Below are 17,981 nucleotides of genomic sequence, written 5' to 3' on the forward strand. Positions count from 1 at the left end.
AATAAAGATCAATTTGTGAGACATATATTTTATTTGAATCACCGATGAAAAATGATTACTTTTTATTGTAAATATGAAAGAATTGACTTGTCTTACGAAAAATTGTGAGACTGTCTCATAAAAAACGTACTTTTATTTTATTCTCAATTATGGAAAAACGTTACCACCATCATGTATCAATCAAAACATACATATAACATGACTATCGGTTAAATATCAAAAAAATGTCAAACTTGTGCGAGACGGTCTCACAAGTCGTATTTTGTAAGACATATATTTTATTTGGGTCATCCATGAAAAAATATTACTTTTTATGCTAAAAGTATTACTTTTTATTGTGAATATCGATAGGATTGATGCGTCTCACAGATAAAGATTCGTGAGACCGTCTCACAAGATACTTACTCCAAAAAAATATTGTTTTTCTACGTGTTAAGAGACAATGGTTGTTGGGATGAACACAAACACAACTATTTCACCGCCCCCGGTGTTGAATCAATCCACGCCCATGCCTACTCTAAAATACTACTCCATATATTTCACATTATTATTATTGTATGATAATCTTCAAACCACCAATAATTACGCAGAGAATATCAAATCCCATTGCTTTAAAAAGGTAATCTTTGCACAAATATGATGCTGCATGCGATATATTATATATACGGCTCTCTATTCTTGTCCAAAAGTCAAACCCCATTCTTTTGTTTAAAAAGAAAAAAATATTGGGTCGCTACTGTTTTAGATAAATAAATTATCGCAAATCTTGCGAAAAGTGAGTTTTTATTTCCCCTCATTTCTTCTGTACTGCACAGTGTTTATTTTTATCAGCTTGTTGCTGAAGTGGTGTGAAGTCTTGGACTTTGTGTGGAAATTGACTTTGGATGGTGTTGTTTGGAGGTGTTGCCTTCTGAGGGTACAAAAAGGGTACGAGCTTTTGCAAAAAAAGAGAAGCAAATTGCAGAAGACACAAGCCTATACATACATACGCATATATGTGTATCTATATCTATCTGTACACATACACACTGTATAGGCATCTGTAATCGCCTGTTGCTATTCTGCGCTGCGCCGCTCGTGCACCGCCGAAATTCCCGAGAACTCGTCTCTGAAATTCGCAGATCTCGTGACCCATTAATGAAGATCAAGAGTTGGTTGGTTGTTTATCGTCGAGATTGTTCCTTATTTAAAACAAAAGATTGGATTTTTACCTTTGCTTCGGTTTCAAGGGAAGGAGGTTTTGTGATGTAGTTGGGATTTATTGTTTGCTTTTGAAGGGATTTTAAGGTACATTATAATAATTTCAAGTTTCAACCACTTGAGGACTCTGGGTTCCTGGATTTACAATCGGAGTTACTGGCATTATTTTATAATTTTCTTGTGTTCTGGGATCGCAAATTATCTTGATTTATTCCCTTGTTTCTCATCGTTAGGGGGAAAACTTTGTTAATTTTTCGGTAATATAAAAAGCTTAATTGTGTAGATCTTTTCTGTTGGAATCTGAAACAGGTACTGATATGAGATATCTACTGTTTTGATGTGGAATTCTGATGCAAAGTGCATTTCAAGAAATGCCGAGTGTCGTTGAAGGAGAAGAGGTTTTCTTTGACACCAAAGATCGATTGACGTGCGACGAGTTTTTCATTGTGAAAGGAGATTCGGTTTGTAGCCGTATGGAGTATGATATGTGGTTGAGCAAGCCACTTAGTGTCAAGGAAAGGAGGGAGATTTTTTTGAGCAAATTCTTCGAGGATCCAACTAATGGTGAGTTTGAAAGAATGGATATAGAAAGGGCTGCGGAATCTAGTGCATCATCTAGTGCCAGTGTGGATGAAACTTTTCTATGTGAAAGACGGCAATCTAATAGCGAAGCACGGAGTTCGGTTGATTATTCGGATCAGGATTGGCTGGATGAAATATGCATCAATCGGGAGCCAGAGATTGAAGAAAGTCTTGAAAATGGTCGGGTCTCTGCAGGTGAAAGCCTCGACTTGGACAAGAAAAACAAGAACGTGGTTCGATGGTGGAAACACTTGGTGGAGAAGATGAAAAGGCAAAGATCCCATATCCCGACTTCCAACACGGGGAAGATGGCTCGAGTGAGGATAGAACAGAATAGGAAGAAGTGTATGGAATGTTCCGCAGTCTATACCGGACAACAGATCAATGCTCATAATGGCCTTATTTGGACTATGAAGTTTAGTTCCGATGGTCAATTTCTTGCAAGTGGTGGTGAAGATGGGGTCATCTGCATATGGCGTGTGAGCACGGTGGATTCCTCTTGCAAGACTGTGAAATGCGATTTTGGCCGCCAAGGATCGGTAGATAAGTCCGGTCATAAAAAAAACATAGCGTGCCACACTCCTGTCATCCCTGAAAAGATATTCCATATCGAGGAAGAGCCATTGCACAAGTTGAAGGGACATTCTGGCAAAATTTTGGATCTTGCATGGTCCTCTTCTAATGTTAGTCGATTTACCTAAACTTAAGCTATAGTTATCCCATCTAACCGTTTATATATGCCTGAATTCTGAAGTGGATTTTTTTGTTGTAGCATCTTCTATCAGCATCCACAGACAAAACCGTGCGTTTATGGCAAGTAGGATCGGAAAAATGCCTTGGTGTTTTCCATCACTGCAACTATGGTTAGCATCAGAAAACTTACCGTTGATTTCTTTGGCATTTTGAAATGTTTTGTGTTCTTCACAAAATAAAATAGAAACTAAACTTATCTTGGTTTGCTGGCGGGTTCAGTTACGTGTGTTCAATTCAATCCTGTGGACGAGACCTACTTCATCAGTGGCTCCATTGATGGCAAAGTTCGAATTTGGGGAGTCCACAAGAAGAGAGTAGAGGACTGGGCGAACATTCGAGATTTAGTTACAGCAGTATGCTACCAGCCAAATGGAGAAGTACGATTTACAATGATATTTTTATTGAGTTGAAATTGATTCGACCAAATATGAAGTTTCCTAATATCTTTCCCTTTCAAATAATCCCAGGGTTTTGTCGTTGGTTCTGTTTCCGGCACTTGTCGTTTCTTTGAAAGATCAGGTGCACATTTCTTCCCTGCTAATAGATTTTTGTATAATGTTAGCATATGCTGTAACGAGAAGATTTCAAACCCGATTTTTTTGTTTTACAGAAGGCGAACTACTGTTAAAAGCAATGATAAAATTTCGGGGAAAGAAGTCATCTGGCAACAAAATTACTGGTATTCAGGTATATCACGTTCCCAAACCGCTGAAATTGTAGCATTTTATTCTTGTCAAACGTCGATGAAGTCTGAACAGATTTTTTTCTCTTCCAGTTTCTCAAAAACAATACTCGAAGGGTGATGATAACTTCTGAGGATTCGAAAATCCGAGTACTTGATGGGCTAGAGGTTGTCCGCAAATACAGAGGTGCACAAATGAATTGATGCTATTTCTTGAAACAATGCCAGTCAAGATTTGTAACCTTACCTTTCTGAACCTGTTTTCCACAAACAACAGGTCGGGCAAAATCAGGTTGTCAAATGTCGGCTTCGTTTACTTCAAACGGAAGGCACATTGTATCAGTCGGGGACAATTCTCGTGTTTACCTGTGGAACTACGATGATCCATCCATCCAAAAAATAAAACACACCAAATCTATACGTTCTTGCGAGCATTTGTTCATCGAGGGTGTGTCAGTAGCCATACCTTGGAAAGATTTAGATACGGACTGCAATATGTTTCCGTTGCAGAACTGTCTAAAGGCCTCACCAAGGTCCTGGGATTTGGAACGCTTCTCACTAGCGAACTGGTTTTCAATGGACAGTTCATCTAGGGGTTCTGTAACATGGCCGGAAGAGAAACTTCCTTTATGGGATCCACTCTCTTCAGAAAATGATTGTCATCCCTGTAAAGAATGTGGTGATCATATTCATCAAGAACTGCTGCACAAGAACAACTCCAGGATTGTATCAGCAACATGGGGCCTCGTGTTCGTGACTGCTGGTTGGGACGGAACAATCAGAACGTTTCATAATTATGGATTGCCTGTTCAAAATTAGAATGTCAGGTTACGTAAATTGTTCGCTCGACAAAGTTGTAACACGGCAGAAGTGCCTGCATTCAAGCTTCAAAAGCACGCGTCTGTTTTCCATGGTGAAAGTTGTTGGAATAGACGCCTGAGTTTGGTTTCTATTTCAGCAAGAATTTCAAGAATCTTGGCTTTCATTCAAGGCCAGAGTAATCTGTTAGGCTTAGTTTAGGTCAGCAACAAACTATTTTATGTGGTTCAATTCATTGGTTCAACATATCGCAAAGTCTTTCGAATGTAAGTTACATCATTTGCAGAAATGACACTTACCCTGTTAAAGTTAACGACAAGTACTGATATAATAACCATTGAGAAAATGAGCATCAGCGGACATTTTTCCAGTCTTCTATACTTCGCATTTTGAGCAAGGACACAGCAGATTCAAATTATTAATCCATGCATATATGGAAAACTTCAAGCCGGTTGATGAAATGCTACTCTTAAGAGTTAGCTTCAGGATGCATCCAATGGTTCACATCTATATTGAACAAATATATTCAAAATATCATGACAAAATATTATTTTAAAAAAAATTAGTGACAAATTTATTGGATGACACAATTTGTCTAAAAAATTAATCATAAAAATGAATAATTATATTAAAAATGTCAAATAAATATTTGATGTTATAACAGACCAATCTATATTCCTATAAAAGTGTGGATCATTGATGTGTTTTCCGATTGTGAAAAGACACAAATGTCCTCCTTAAGGATATATATGCACAATTCTAACAAATGCTACTAAATTATCACTTATATATGCACAATTCTAACAAATGCTGATAAATTATCACTCATATATCTAAAATTCTAATAAATTATCATTACACCATATAAGGATATATATGCACAATTTTAACAAATGCTACTAAATTATCACTTATATATGCACAATTCTAACAAATGCTAATAAATTATCACTCATATATCTAAAATTCTAACAAATGCTAATAAATTATCATTACACCATACAAAATTATCATTACACCATACATTGATTGTTGTAGAACAAAATTAATTATATGTGCAATAGTATAATAACATGATAGATATAAAATAATATAATATTTAATACCAACATATTTTATTGGTTTTTTAACAAAGAATTGAAAGCAAAGAGTTTAATAAATTTATTATAAGAATTTATCTATATCTATATCTATATATCTATATTCCTATAAAAGTGTGGATCATTGATGTGTTTTCCGATTGTGAAAAAACACAAATGTCCTCCTTAAGGATATATATGCACAATTCTAACAAATGCTAATAATGATCACTCATATATCTAAAATTCTAACAAATGCTAATAAATTATCATTACACCATACAAAATTATCATTACACCATACATTGATTGTTGTAGAACAAAATTAATTATATGTGCAATAGTATAATAACATGATAGATATAAAATAATATAATATTTAATACCAACATATTTTATTGGTTTTTTAACAAAGAATTGAAAGCAAAGAGTTTAATAAATTTATTATAAGAATTTATCTATATCTATATCTATATACTTATAAAAGTATGGATGATGGACAAAGTTTTTGTATCGTGATTTTACTACATTGCCCAAAAATTATGCATTATTTGTATTAATTACATAGGCATTGGTGAAAAGAGTATATAAAATTTAGGGACAAATTTGAGATATTGAATTTGTAATGTATTGATTATTTATTTAATTGATGCATTTATTTTTTTGAACTCATTAAACACATGAAGATCATAGTGTTTTTATTTTTTTAATAGAAAATTGTAAAATAAGAAATTCTGAAAAAATATTACAAAAATAGATTTTGTAATAAAAATATTTTTAATTAAAAATATTAAAAGAATATGTTTTTAACTATTATACTTATAATATAAAAATGTAAAAAGAATAATAAAGTTTTTCATTGTAAATTTTCTACTATTCTCATAAATTGTGTATTGTTAAATTAATTGCATGAAAATTTTCTACAAAATCATTAAATACATGAGGATCATAATAGTGCTTTTATTTTTTAATAGAAAATTAAAACATAAGAAACTTTGAAAATAATGTTATATAAAAATTAAATAGATATTTGGTAATAAAAATATATTGGAGAAATAACATTCTCTTGATACATGATTCTTAGAAAAAATATTAAAAGAATATATATTTTTTAATTAAAAAAAATCATTAAAAATATTAAAAGAATATATATTTAACTATTATACTTGTAAAAGTGTAAAAAGAATAACAAAGTTTTTCATTGTAAATTTTATAATATTCCCTTAAATTTGTGTGTTGTTAGATTAATTGCATTGAAATTTTCTACATAATTTATGGGAAATATATGAATTAAAAATGAATATATTTTTGATAATAAAAATATTTTTTATCTATATACCTATAAAGTTGTTGATCATTGGCCATGTTTTTCAATTGTCAAAAGATAAAAATGACATCCTCATCAACACAAATCCAAATATTCAATAAATATATATTTGTAAATTTCTAATTGTTGTAAGTGTAAAAATGAAATATCAACATTTTTTATTTATTCCACCTAATATATAATTAATTAGTAGCCTAATTATTCCACATAATATATAATTAATAGTAATAATTTATATCACTTCAAGAATAAAATATAACTCCTATACTCTTATATTAATTTTCTCAGATAATCTGTCTTTACACTAACTTTAAATATTTTATCATTTTAATTTTCTTTCTACATGTTATTTTATGATTTTAATACAATTTTGTAATTATATTTTAGTGTAGTTTCTAATTAAGTAATAAATTATAGCATCACAAGAAGATATAAAAAAATTATATTTACAATAGTACAATAATATGATAAGTATATAATAATATGAAATTTAATATTAATATATTTTATGATTTTTTAACTAAGAATTGAAAGTAGAGAATTTAATAAATTATTTAGTAGAATTTATAGCAATAATTATGAATGTCAATATACTAATAATGTCAAAAAATAAGAATCTGATAGAAAAATTAAAAAAGTTAGTTATAATAAGAAATTTAAATATTTTATTAGCACTTTAAAATAAAAAGTATATATCAGAAAAAGTTTTTTAGTGGAATCCTTCCTAGAGAGGAAGAGGGGGTGACGTTTGAATGTTATTCTCCGAACATTCATAAAATTTCCGTGTCTTTATTTTTCACAAGTTTTTACATTTTAAACTTATCTTGTTGTTTAGATTGCGAACCGGTTGAAAATATCATTAGAAATATTGAACCGTCTTCCATACTTTTCACGTTATTTATATTTCTAACCGTATGAGAAAATCTTTCAACCGCCTAAAAACGATTGAAAACAAATTTTAAAAACAAATATTTTTTAAAGAGTTTATTCATCATAATCTAAATTATTTCCTGATCCCAACAATATACAATCACTACAGACATATAAATATAATATATATATATATATATATATATATATATATATAAAATTCGTAATTGATGCCTTAATGAAAAATATAAATTATATACTTTTTAAAAAATTATTCATTAACTAATGTATATGCAAATTAATTTATCTATGATATATAATTCTAAAGCAAAAGATAAAAAAGTTCTTTAGGAGGTTAAATAATATTTAAATTGAATATTATATGTTATATTTTATTATCAATATTATTATTTCATTAGTTTTGATAATATTTTGATGAGTTATTAACAAATATTTTAAATTGATAATTATTTGTCATTGATGTACTTCACTATTTATACGTGGTGCTTAGATATATATTTTTTCAAAATTTGTTTCAGTTCAATTCGTTCTATATATTATGCTCATTATAATTTATTATATAACATAAAATCAACGGCTTGAATTTTAATTTGAGAAACAATTTTGAAAGTAAGGCATATAAGTTCTTAATTAATTTATTCGTCTAATATAACAAAAGACTAAACCAATATAAATGAAAAAATGATTCAAATTAGTTTTTTAAAAAATCAAATTTTAATTTTTATTAAATAATTAATATTTACGTGCATCGCACGTGCTTCTTGCTAGTATAAGAAAAATGTTCTTTGTTTTTTTTTTTTGAAAAAAATACCAATTCTTAACGGCACAGTCATTTCACTTTAATCCATTTTTCTAAAAATAATGGTCACTCAACCAATCAATCCATTGGTTTAATCGATCATTTCTTTTTAATCGAAATTTTGATCACTCTTCCTGCATCTTAACTCCCAAGGTAGAATATCAAATGTTTCAGTACCAAGATGTGCACATAAATCCGGATATTTTTAATGCTTACCAAAGCTGTTTATTGCACGTTTCTTCGAAATAATTCTGCGCTTATAAGTTGACATTTGACAAACAATCTTGTGATATCCCTTTTTCATCTCAAGGCACTGAAAAACATTGAAGAAGACTACTGCTACAAAGTTGATCATCTTCTGTGTTTAGATCCCGTCCCTGTTCTGGGAATTTTTCTGTCAATTCAAGCAAAGTACATTTGTACTTGTAGCTCAGGAAAATATATTCTATTTTGTTCTCTCGTTCTTGACTTACTGAGTACAAATTATTGGTCCATTGTTTCTAAAGTTTATGGATACCAGAAAACGAATATTTGTTTGAGAAAAATGTTACATGGGAATCCTTGTACCCTGAATGGATTGATGAAGAACAAGAATTGGATGTTAATTGCCCTTCTCCCTGTGCATTTGCTTTTTTTTTTGTCGACCAGCTTTCCAGTGCCAAATCTGTTTATATGCAAAGATCTTGTCGCACATGAAGGAAAATCATGGTTATACACACCAAAGCTGAATGCACTGAGAGAAAAGATTCGGCTTCCAATAGGATCATGTGAAATTGCAGCACCTCCTGGAGCCATAGGTAAAACTCAAACCAAGCTTTCTCATTTCTCGGTAAGCAAGAAGTATAGAATGATGTCTATCCTAACTGAAATTTAAATTTATTTGGTTCATGACTAGTGCTTGAGAAGCTGCTAATGCAACCTTATGAAAACAAAACAAGATTAATCTGGGAAAAGGCAACGAGAGGCATATGCCACCATCTTGCATTCAGATCATATCTATGTTTGTGGGGCCATAGTTGCAGCTCAGCGCATTAGAATGGCAGGATCCAGCAAAGATTTCGTGATTCTTGTTGATGATAAGATCAGTGATCTTCATAGACATTGATTTGCTTATTCCCAAAAACATTGCTAGAACCCTCATTCAACTCAGGAGTAATGGTGATAGAACCTTGAAATACCACATTCCAGCTTTTAATGGATCACATAAACGAAATAGAATCCTATAATGGTGGAGACCAGGATTATTAAAAAATAGTACTTCACACTAAGATTATTTTTCAGCACAACAAGATTAGAAGAATAAAATACTCGAGTATTTACTTCTTCAGCATATCAAATGCACAAAAACATTAATAATAAAGTCGAGAAATTAAGCGGCAGGCTCGAGACTAAATTCCTGGAGCAATCAAGATTGTATAGCTGAAAGACCAAATTCTTTGATCGATCAAGATTTTATATGTCCACAACTGTGAATACCTACCGATATTCATAACAAAAATAATATTTTTAACATAAAAAATAATACTTTTTCATAGATGACTCAAATAAGAGATCCGTCTCACAAAATATGATATGTGAGATCGTCTCACACAAGTTTGTACATCTGTTAAGTTGTTACTAAACTTCTGAGCATGCTTTTACACACAAGTCAAGTCGGTAGTCTTTAAAAGTAGGAGGGGCTCTCTTACATGAAATGAGACAGAAATGTTAGCTAGTGCTGAGTTGGATAGTGGGTAACAGAATAAAGTGACAAGAAGTGACAAGCAGTCCCTTCAACGTAAACCCACCCATTTTTTGAATGACAATGCTGCTTCTCTCTTCTTCAATTTGCCTTAATGGTACTTCAAGAAAAGAGTGCGATATTTGTATTTGTGTATAACCATATTTCCTTTCTCCATAATTTCCGCTGCTTCATTTGCTCGAACAAAGAATCCACCTCTCACAACTGTGTAAAGTACAGCATCCAAGAGTTTCAGATCAAATCTCATTCCACTGGAAAATGCAAAAGCTTTCATCTCACCCCATAATTTGGTTACCTCAATATATTTCCCACCTATAGCAGAATACCCAGTTACTAGGGAATGGAAAGTCTGTGCATTGGGGGCATGTCCTAAACTCATCTTCTTCTTCAGAGCCTTCTCGGCGTCTTGCATTGGCTGTTTCTTGCAGAAAAAGTGAATCAAATCATTCCATTCGTGAACTCCAGATTCCACCATCTACCCTTCCTTTATTTCCTGTAATAGCTTTCCCATTAAAGCAGTTTCTCTTTTCTCCGTAGAACCTTTGACTAACTCATCAAATGTTGCCTCTGGGTATTTTATACCCTTTCACTTCCTCCGAATCATTGCTTCATAAGAACTGGCATCTAGCTGCACACCAGCCTTACGAGATGCTACTTCACCCATTCGATTTTCCTTAACAGATAAAAATAGTTAGCAAAATGACCGTGTCATTTTTTTTTTAAAAAAAAACATATTGTTCCTGGCATATTCGAAATATAAGAGTTAATTTTCAAAAAAAAAATTTAATCAATATCATTTTCAAATTTTATATATTATTTAAATTATTATGTAACCCATGTAATATAAGACAAGTTTCACTTAGATTCAAAATTTACCTTTTAAAACTATTTTTAATATATTTTAAATGTACTTTCAAAATTAAATTCTATTAAATAAAAGAATTGATAACATAAATTTATCACTTTTATGAGTTATTTGCACCAAATCCCTTTTGAAATATCAAAAATCTACATTTATTCACTTGTGAAAGTTAAATATGTATTCTAAATATTAACTTTTATGAGTTATTTGTACCGTGATATCTTTTAAAAAAATTAGACTGTTCTTAAATTTCTATAGATATTTACCAAAAAAAAAAAAATTAGAAGTGGCTCGAATCTCTACGACTCATTGTAAAAGAAAAAAATTGGGTCCGTCCCTGCTGTTAGAAGGGATCCATACACAGAGGAACCAGTGCCAGCCAATGCGCCTGATCTAGCCATCCAAGGCATATAAAAACTATGTAATTTACTAGTTTCATATAAAAACTATGTTAGTTTAGTTGATTGAATTAAAAACAAATCAGCTAAATACAAATATACAGAAATAGAAATCGTTTTTACTCCATATTTAAATATTGTTCATAAATGAGTGGTTATCATCATAGATTCGAGTCTTTTTTGATCAAACAGAGAAAATATATACTATATTTCAAATAATTTACTTCAATTTCAAATATTAACTATCTTTGTCTTTTGATGTAATCATTTTTAAATGACAACACTAACATTATCCATCTAAACAAATTAGTTTTCAAATTAATATATTCTCCTATCAAAAGAAAACACATGTCATACAAAAAAAATAAAAAAAACCCACATTATTTATATAAATTACAACTTTCTTTAAGTATAAATGCATCATTATTTAAAAAATCACAAATTTCTCAGACAAAAATTGAAAACTAAAAAAAACATTACAAATATAAGTGATATGATTGTTCATTGTTGTGTGTGTGTGTATATATATATATATATATATATATATACTAGTATCTCGCACATGCATGTGTCATGCCATGAAATCTTATTTTACACAAGAGTAAGTTTATTGTGAAATGATTTCACATATCTAAATATGTGAGATAGATGCATCCGATTTATATTTACAATTAAAAAATAATACTTTTGAAATGAAATGTAAGAGTTATTTGCACCAAAAACCCATGTTAAATATAAAAAATGCATATTTCACTCTTATGAAAATTAAATGTGAAAATTGCACGATTTATCCTTATTAAATTGGTTTTTTGAACACGCATCGAAGTTGTGGCTAAAAATCCAACATGAAGCCTAGTTTTGAGCTGTGAATAATATGACTTTTGAAAACAAACGACGTGAGTTCCAAATCGTTTTAACTCATCCGATTAGCCATAACACCATGAAATTAAATTTGGAAATCGAAAAAAATTACAGATCGAGGAAATTCATAAATAGCAACTAAATTAATTATGATTTTTAAAACTTGAATAAACATTTTTACAGAAGTTGTAAAACTAAAACTTGAATGAAAAAAGTATAATTTGAGCGATGAAATTGATAAACTTAAATTAAATACGCAAATAGTTTTTGTATTCTGAGTTGTTGATCGATAAATTGTGACGATATTTTATTGAGGTTTATATCTGTTTTTGTTCATATTCTTCCAAGCAGTTTCTCCTTCTTCCGACTATTATCACAACTTTCCCCCGTTCAGCCGTGAGTTTGGACCACAAATTGCCAAAAATATTCCAACATAATGGGCTATTGATGCTTGGATTTCGGCTTTTTGGTTTTGCCCCATTTTTGAGTCCAACAAATTGATTGATACGAGAACATGGAATTTTTTTTGAATGTAACGCGTCAATTAACCAATGGGAAGGGAAGCGTGTCTTCCCAAACAAGCTTCACTCAAAAAATGCTAAACCCTATTCCCTCTCACTTTGCACTCACCCACAACTTGCATTTTTCTATAAAACTCCTACTCCCTTCAAGATTTCCGCCTCCATTTCACTCTCTACAATTCATCTTTCTCTCTCTTTAAGTCGCTCTCCTCCTCCTCCAGGTTGGTGCTTTCCTTTTAAGGTGTGTGGGTTTGCCTTTTTTGGGTGCGATGAATTGGATTTGTGGGTGGTTTTTTCTTGGATCGGTTGTCGGATGAACTGGGATTTTTTTGTTTCTTGCTTTTGATTCATGGGTTGCTTTCTTTTCCTGGTTTCTTGGGTGTTCTGGTGTTTGATGCTGCTTTGATATATGAAAAATGATTAATTTTCTTCTTCTGTCATAGGTTCTGATCCGTGGATTGATTGTAGGGTTTAGATGGGGTTTTTTGTTTGTTCTGGATTATAGGGTTTTATTTTCGGTTTCCTGAGTAGTTTTGTGTTCAATATTTGCTAAAAATATAAGAAAATCGGAGTACTGTGGGCTTTTGGTTCAAGTTTATGATTGTATTAGATTGTTCAATCCGTTGTGGTCTGCTTCAAACCTTTTTATCTGGTTTTATATGTTCCATTGATGTTGAAGTTTGTTACAGATTGCTATTCTGTCTGAAACTTTCGAAATTCGAACTTGTCTGCGGAAAGGACTAAGAAAGATTCTTTGGGATCTCGAGCGGATTATTACTTCCATTTTTTGTCGTGTGTTGTGTTTTCTCTGTAAAGCCGTACTTTGCGGTCAGGGATTGTCTTGATACATAACTTTATGTGGTGAACATGCCAGGTTCTGTATTGCCACCAGATGTCTTTTGGTTCTAGCAAGAAGTATCATTGGCTTGTCTGGTGTACTTTCTGTTTGATGAACCTGGGGAGGCTTTGGTGCTCTCGAAAAGCTTTGTTTCGGCATTGGACTTGACAACATTTGCTTGTAGCATTGAGTGGGAGGTGGTGTATAAACGTGCTGTCATAAATTTTCTTCTTTATTTTTTATATCTGCTGGCTGTTGCTTTTGGGAGTAGGGTTTGGTCGGCTGGAGTAACATTGTTCACGAACATTGTTGGCGGGTCTTTCAATACTTGAACTTGGGGCGTTCTGTTGTCATCCTTTGATGGGGAGGACGTCCCTCCTTCCGGGATTTCGATTTCATCCTACTGATGTGGAGCTGGTTATGTATTTTCTGAAGAGAAAGGTAATGGGAAAGAGGCTTCATGTTGAAGCTATTGCAGAGGTCAACATCTACAAATTCTCTCCATGGGATCTCCCTGGTTGGTATTTCCGTATTTATGCATGGTTTTTTTAATTTATTTATCTGCGGCATTTGCTAGCTATTTGTTAACTATAGGCTAACTGATGTGTTAGAACCACTGGCCTTATCTTGAGTGGAATCTTCGAGTTTTGTTCTCTCTTTTGGATCGTTATCCTTACTTATTACAAGGGTATTAAGTATTCTTTGTTTAATTTTAGATAAATCTTGCTTGAAAACTAAGGATTTGGAGTGGTTCTTCTTTTGCCCAAGAGAAAAGAAGTATTCAAGTGGAGTTCGAGTGAAACGTGCCACTGAAAATGGATACTGGAAAACCACAGGAAGAGACAGGCCTGTCCATTATGATAGCAGAACCGTCGGAATGGTGAAAACCCTGGTTTTCCACATGGGACATGCGCCTCAGGGGGAGAGAACAGACTGGGTCATACACGAATATAGAATTCTAAATGAGCAGTTGGCTGCTGCAGGGGTTCAGGTATATTCACGGATACATTTTTCCCCATTTGGATTATGTTTTTGAACTTTCATGTGATATCTGAGCCTTTGAAATAGTAGGTTAAATTCATTTATGATCAAGTTACCTCTAGATTTCTATACCTTTGATTATACGATGGACACATGATCTTGGCTTAGTTGTTCATATGATGTGAACTAATATAGATAGTACAATTATTCAACCTTGTTCTTTAGGTATGCTTTGGTTGATAAAGAGTCTTTAAGATAGTGTTGGTACTTAATACATTTAACACATTTTTTTGAATGAACACAGATGTTCTATCTTGTATTTATTTTCTTGATTGTTTTGGCAGGATCTGTATGTCTTATGTAAAGTCTTTCAGAAGAGTGGTCTAGGGCCTAAAAATGGTGCCCAGTATGGAGCACCATTTGATGAGGATGATTGGGCTGATGATGATCTTGACTATGCTCAAAATCAAGGGATAACCTTTCCATCTGTCATTGCCTTGGGTACTGCATCAGTTTTACCTGATGTGCAGAGTAGGTCTGCCATAACTGGCTTGCTTGATCTTGGAAGTACACCTGGGTTGCCTTCCACCGAAGCAGGTCCATCGTTCTCATCTGGCCCATCAAATAACGACGTGCCTATTAATGACTCCATGGATGAAGTTGTTCCATTGTTGGCACCATTTACTGATGAGCATTCGTTAACTTTCAATGAGGATGGAAGTCACATGGTAGGTGTCCTCAATAGTGAATTCTCTTTGTCTATGCTGAGTATGCCTTTAATGTGGATGAAATCATGAAACAAACCCAATGATGAAACCGTATCGATATTAATAACCACTTTTATTTGCTTTTTATCCAATTCCTCTGCCTACAACCAACATCCCAACTTGCTTAAGAGTCTGAAGTGCCTCATGCGTTGAGAGATTCTTCTCTCCTGTTCAAAATTGTTCTAGTCTTGTATATTAATGATAGAGAAATGCCGGTGAAGAAAACGAGATTTTTCATATGATTTGGTTATTCATTTTAATAATATATGACTGCTAAAATTATTCAGAGGTCTATCACTTTTAATGCGGTAGTGTGATTCTCTTATCAATCGGTTCCAGTAAGCCATCATTTATAAGCTTGCCAATTTTTAACAATTACCAATGTAAGGGCTCTCCATTGTTTTCCTGTGTCTAATGGTAATGTTCTCCATTATTATTTGTTGCATCAGGCACTCTCCCTGTATTGAAAATATGATGCTTGCTTATTCCTCTTTATCACAGATTTATGTTTTTTTGTCTAATCATCTGTGTTACACCACCACTTGATTGAGAGAATGTTAAGATGAGGCAACCTTGCCTTGAATTTTTGCTCGCATTTTAATATTTGGTCTATGTCCCATTGTTTTGGAACTGAGAATATTCGAAAAATTACGTGTAGAGATGCATATTATTTTTGCAATCCACTTGATTTATATATTGTTATCTATTATTTATTTTGAATTAGTCTAACTAGGTTTTTGGGATTGGTTGATGCAAACATCTAAGTTGTGTTACTGTCTTTCATAATTTTCTTTGCCATGTTTTAACTCGAGCACGTTCTTTCTTGATTTGTGCTTGGCAGGATGATCTTATTGGCAATGCAAAGGATATAGCTTTACCGAACTCTGATGGGAATGAGATGTATAACAGTCCTGGTGACTTGGATTGTTGGGCTATAATCAATGAAGGCAATTTCGATTCATTGGTCGGAATGGATAGCTTCCCTCTGAATAGCATGCCACCGCCAGATGATTTATCCTACATAGAACTTGATGATTTTACGGTCCCATTGAATTGCTCTGCTGATCCTAATGTATCTGAACTGTTGATTTGTCCGGACATATTTGGATCTTTCAACCATGAAAATATGCCTGAAGGCACTTCTGCGGTTATGGCTCATTATGATTCTTGTGCAAGTCATCTCCCTGTGCTAACAGAAGGAGCTAGTGTGGAATATTTAAGTTCAGATGGACATCAAATGGTGAGCCCTGTGATTTGTTTTTCTCAAAATTTCAAGTATGATATATGTTTTTTTAATTGATCTTCTCATGTTTTTCTGTATCAGTTATTGTTAAAACTTGGAATTGCAGGTACATGAACAGTTTTATGGAGGGTATACTTCAATAGGTTTCAACTCCACTAATGGGCAACCAGAGATCGTGGGAGATTTCACTTAAGATTTGGGACGTGGTATATGTGATGGTACCTAATCATGGTGTTGACCCTCGGAAGTTTGGAAATCATCTGTGTTTTTTTAAATGGTTGGAACTTGGACGATGCGGAAGGAATAAACTGCTTCTTGCAAATATTTTCCAGAACAAAGAATGACTTTGCTAAAAATGGGATTCTGCTTCGCAAAATGCATGGGATGACCATTTTTCTTCGTATTAATCTCATTTCGTGATAGTCAAGAAATGGAAAAAAACATGAAAAAAAAAACGAAAATCGAATTTGCTTTCCTCTTGTTTGAAGTGAATCTGTAGACTCATTTCTGGTGAGGCTGGCTCTCCTTTTTATCCGGTGAGTACTTATGCTATACCTTTTCGTGGTATTTTCCTACCACCAATCTGCTCTTACGTTTATTGTGCCGGATCGATGCCAGGAATGCAGAAGAAAATATTTCATGTGTCCTTTTGGTGTACTGGTGGAGTCCATCCAATTTGAACGCTGTCGACTGCAGTCACCTCTTGTCGTTGGTTCTCTTTGTGCCGTTCTTTATATACCAATTTCAAGTCGACACATGATTAGATTTTTGGACAGATTTTAAGAGGAGCTGGTCGTGGGCTGAGAATCCTCGGATTTATCTGTTGTACTGTTATGTTTGTTTTATCATGGGGTGAGTTGCAAGTATAACTTGGTAATTCTCAACATTATAGAGTCATTTGCCAACTCCAGATTCGTTGTGTTGAAAATTTGGACCATGATTGGAACGTGGTAGGATTCTTTTTCTACTTTATAATAAACGATCTGATTATCTTGATCTAGTTGTTTGCTGGGTTTCAAATTTACTTTGTTGATTAAAGTAAAGGGCAAAAGCGAATCCGAGACCCCTTCTCTTCATCTTCTTTCTTTCAACTCCAAAATTCTTCTGAAGAAGGTTCTTTTTGCATTTACTTTAGGTTTTTAAATATTTAAAAAATAAGCTTTTTTGTTACAATTATTCCTATCTTGTGGACAGGGTACCTCAGTATGTATACCCAGCTGCTACTATAAATAGATCATCATTCTTGGTTGACATTTAAAAGTTGTCTACAAACCAACCATTATATAGACACGAGCATGGATGCGCATAATTTTCTAGGAGACGATTACTGTTAAAAATGAATGTGCATCCCCTTGCCTCGAGAAAAGCTTTTTTGCTTCAATTTGCCCGATTCTCATATGCAAATTGTTTATTGGCATAACCTTCAGTTAGATATTTATCTCAAGCGATTTGTGCTAAAGTCTTCCAGAATTATGAGACACAAAACAATTCCTTCAGTACTAACAACTTGACAGAAGTCAAGTGTCAAATACCATAACATGGTGAAATTATACCATGTGCCCAGTAAATTTGAGGGCGAGTTTCCTCGTGACAACATTTTCAATATTCACTTATCTTGATACAATCAAATGTTGCAT

At 32.9% G+C, this 17,981-nt stretch overlaps 2 protein-coding genes across 4 annotated transcripts; both read left to right on the forward strand.

The window, feature by feature from the left end:
- The first annotated feature begins 650 nt into the window (after nucleotides 1-650).
- On the forward strand, nucleotides 651-4,344 carry LOC142539715 (uncharacterized). The gene is made up of 8 exons (XM_075645356.1): nucleotides 651-1,287; nucleotides 1,510-2,465; nucleotides 2,555-2,645; nucleotides 2,755-2,912; nucleotides 3,003-3,054; nucleotides 3,146-3,222; nucleotides 3,311-3,404; nucleotides 3,495-4,344. Exons 2-8 carry the CDS (start codon nucleotides 1,551-1,553, stop codon nucleotides 4,034-4,036), a joined length of 1,929 nt encoding a protein of 642 aa, XP_075501471.1. The 5' UTR covers nucleotides 651-1,287; nucleotides 1,510-1,550; the 3' UTR covers nucleotides 4,037-4,344.
- Nucleotides 4,345-12,573: 8,229 nt separating this feature from the next.
- On the forward strand, nucleotides 12,574-17,340 carry LOC142539716 (NAC domain-containing protein 82-like). 3 transcript variants are annotated; one of them, XM_075645357.1, is made up of 7 exons: nucleotides 12,574-12,736; nucleotides 13,390-13,870; nucleotides 14,070-14,344; nucleotides 14,679-15,062; nucleotides 15,943-16,341; nucleotides 16,451-16,880; nucleotides 16,963-17,340. In XM_075645357.1, the coding sequence occupies exons 2-6, from the start codon at nucleotides 13,714-13,716 to the stop codon at nucleotides 16,535-16,537; spliced, it is 1,302 nt and encodes a 433-aa protein (XP_075501472.1). In that variant the 5' UTR covers nucleotides 12,574-12,736; nucleotides 13,390-13,713; the 3' UTR covers nucleotides 16,538-16,880; nucleotides 16,963-17,340. The 3 variants fall into 3 exon arrangements, with proteins under 3 accessions (XP_075501472.1, XP_075501474.1, XP_075501473.1); XM_075645359.1 differs by lacking the exon at nucleotides 12,574-12,736 and having other exon boundaries at nucleotides 13,634-13,870; nucleotides 16,426-16,880; XM_075645358.1 differs by lacking the exon at nucleotides 12,574-12,736 and having other exon boundaries at nucleotides 13,634-13,870; nucleotides 15,967-16,341.
- Nucleotides 17,341-17,981: the final 641 nt, after the last annotated feature.

The sequence above is a fragment of the Primulina tabacum genome, chromosome 3, assembly GCF_025594145.1.
Source record: "Primulina tabacum isolate GXHZ01 chromosome 3, ASM2559414v2, whole genome shotgun sequence".
Lineage (NCBI taxonomy): Eukaryota > Viridiplantae > Streptophyta > Magnoliopsida > Lamiales > Gesneriaceae > Primulina > Primulina tabacum.

Bases quoted from the DNA above. Each gene is read 5' to 3' on its own strand.
- LOC142539716 (XM_075645357.1), top strand. From the start codon at position 13,714: ATGGGGAGGACGTCCCTCCTTCCGGGATTTCGATTTCATCCTACTGAT. The intron at 14,345-14,678 runs GTATATTCACGG...TTGTTTTGGCAG, and splicing joins TGGCTGCTGCAGGGGTTCAG to GATCTGTATGTCTTATGTAA. The intron at 16,342-16,450 runs GTGAGCCCTGTG...TTGGAATTGCAG, and splicing joins GTTCAGATGGACATCAAATG to GTACATGAACAGTTTTATGG.
- LOC142539715 (XM_075645356.1), top strand. From the start codon at position 1,551: ATGCAAAGTGCATTTCAAGAAATGCCGAGTGTCGTTGAAGGAGAAGAG. The intron at 2,466-2,554 runs GTTAGTCGATTT...TTTTTGTTGTAG, and splicing joins TTGCATGGTCCTCTTCTAAT to CATCTTCTATCAGCATCCAC. The intron at 3,405-3,494 runs GTGCACAAATGA...CACAAACAACAG, and splicing joins GGTTGTCCGCAAATACAGAG to GTCGGGCAAAATCAGGTTGT.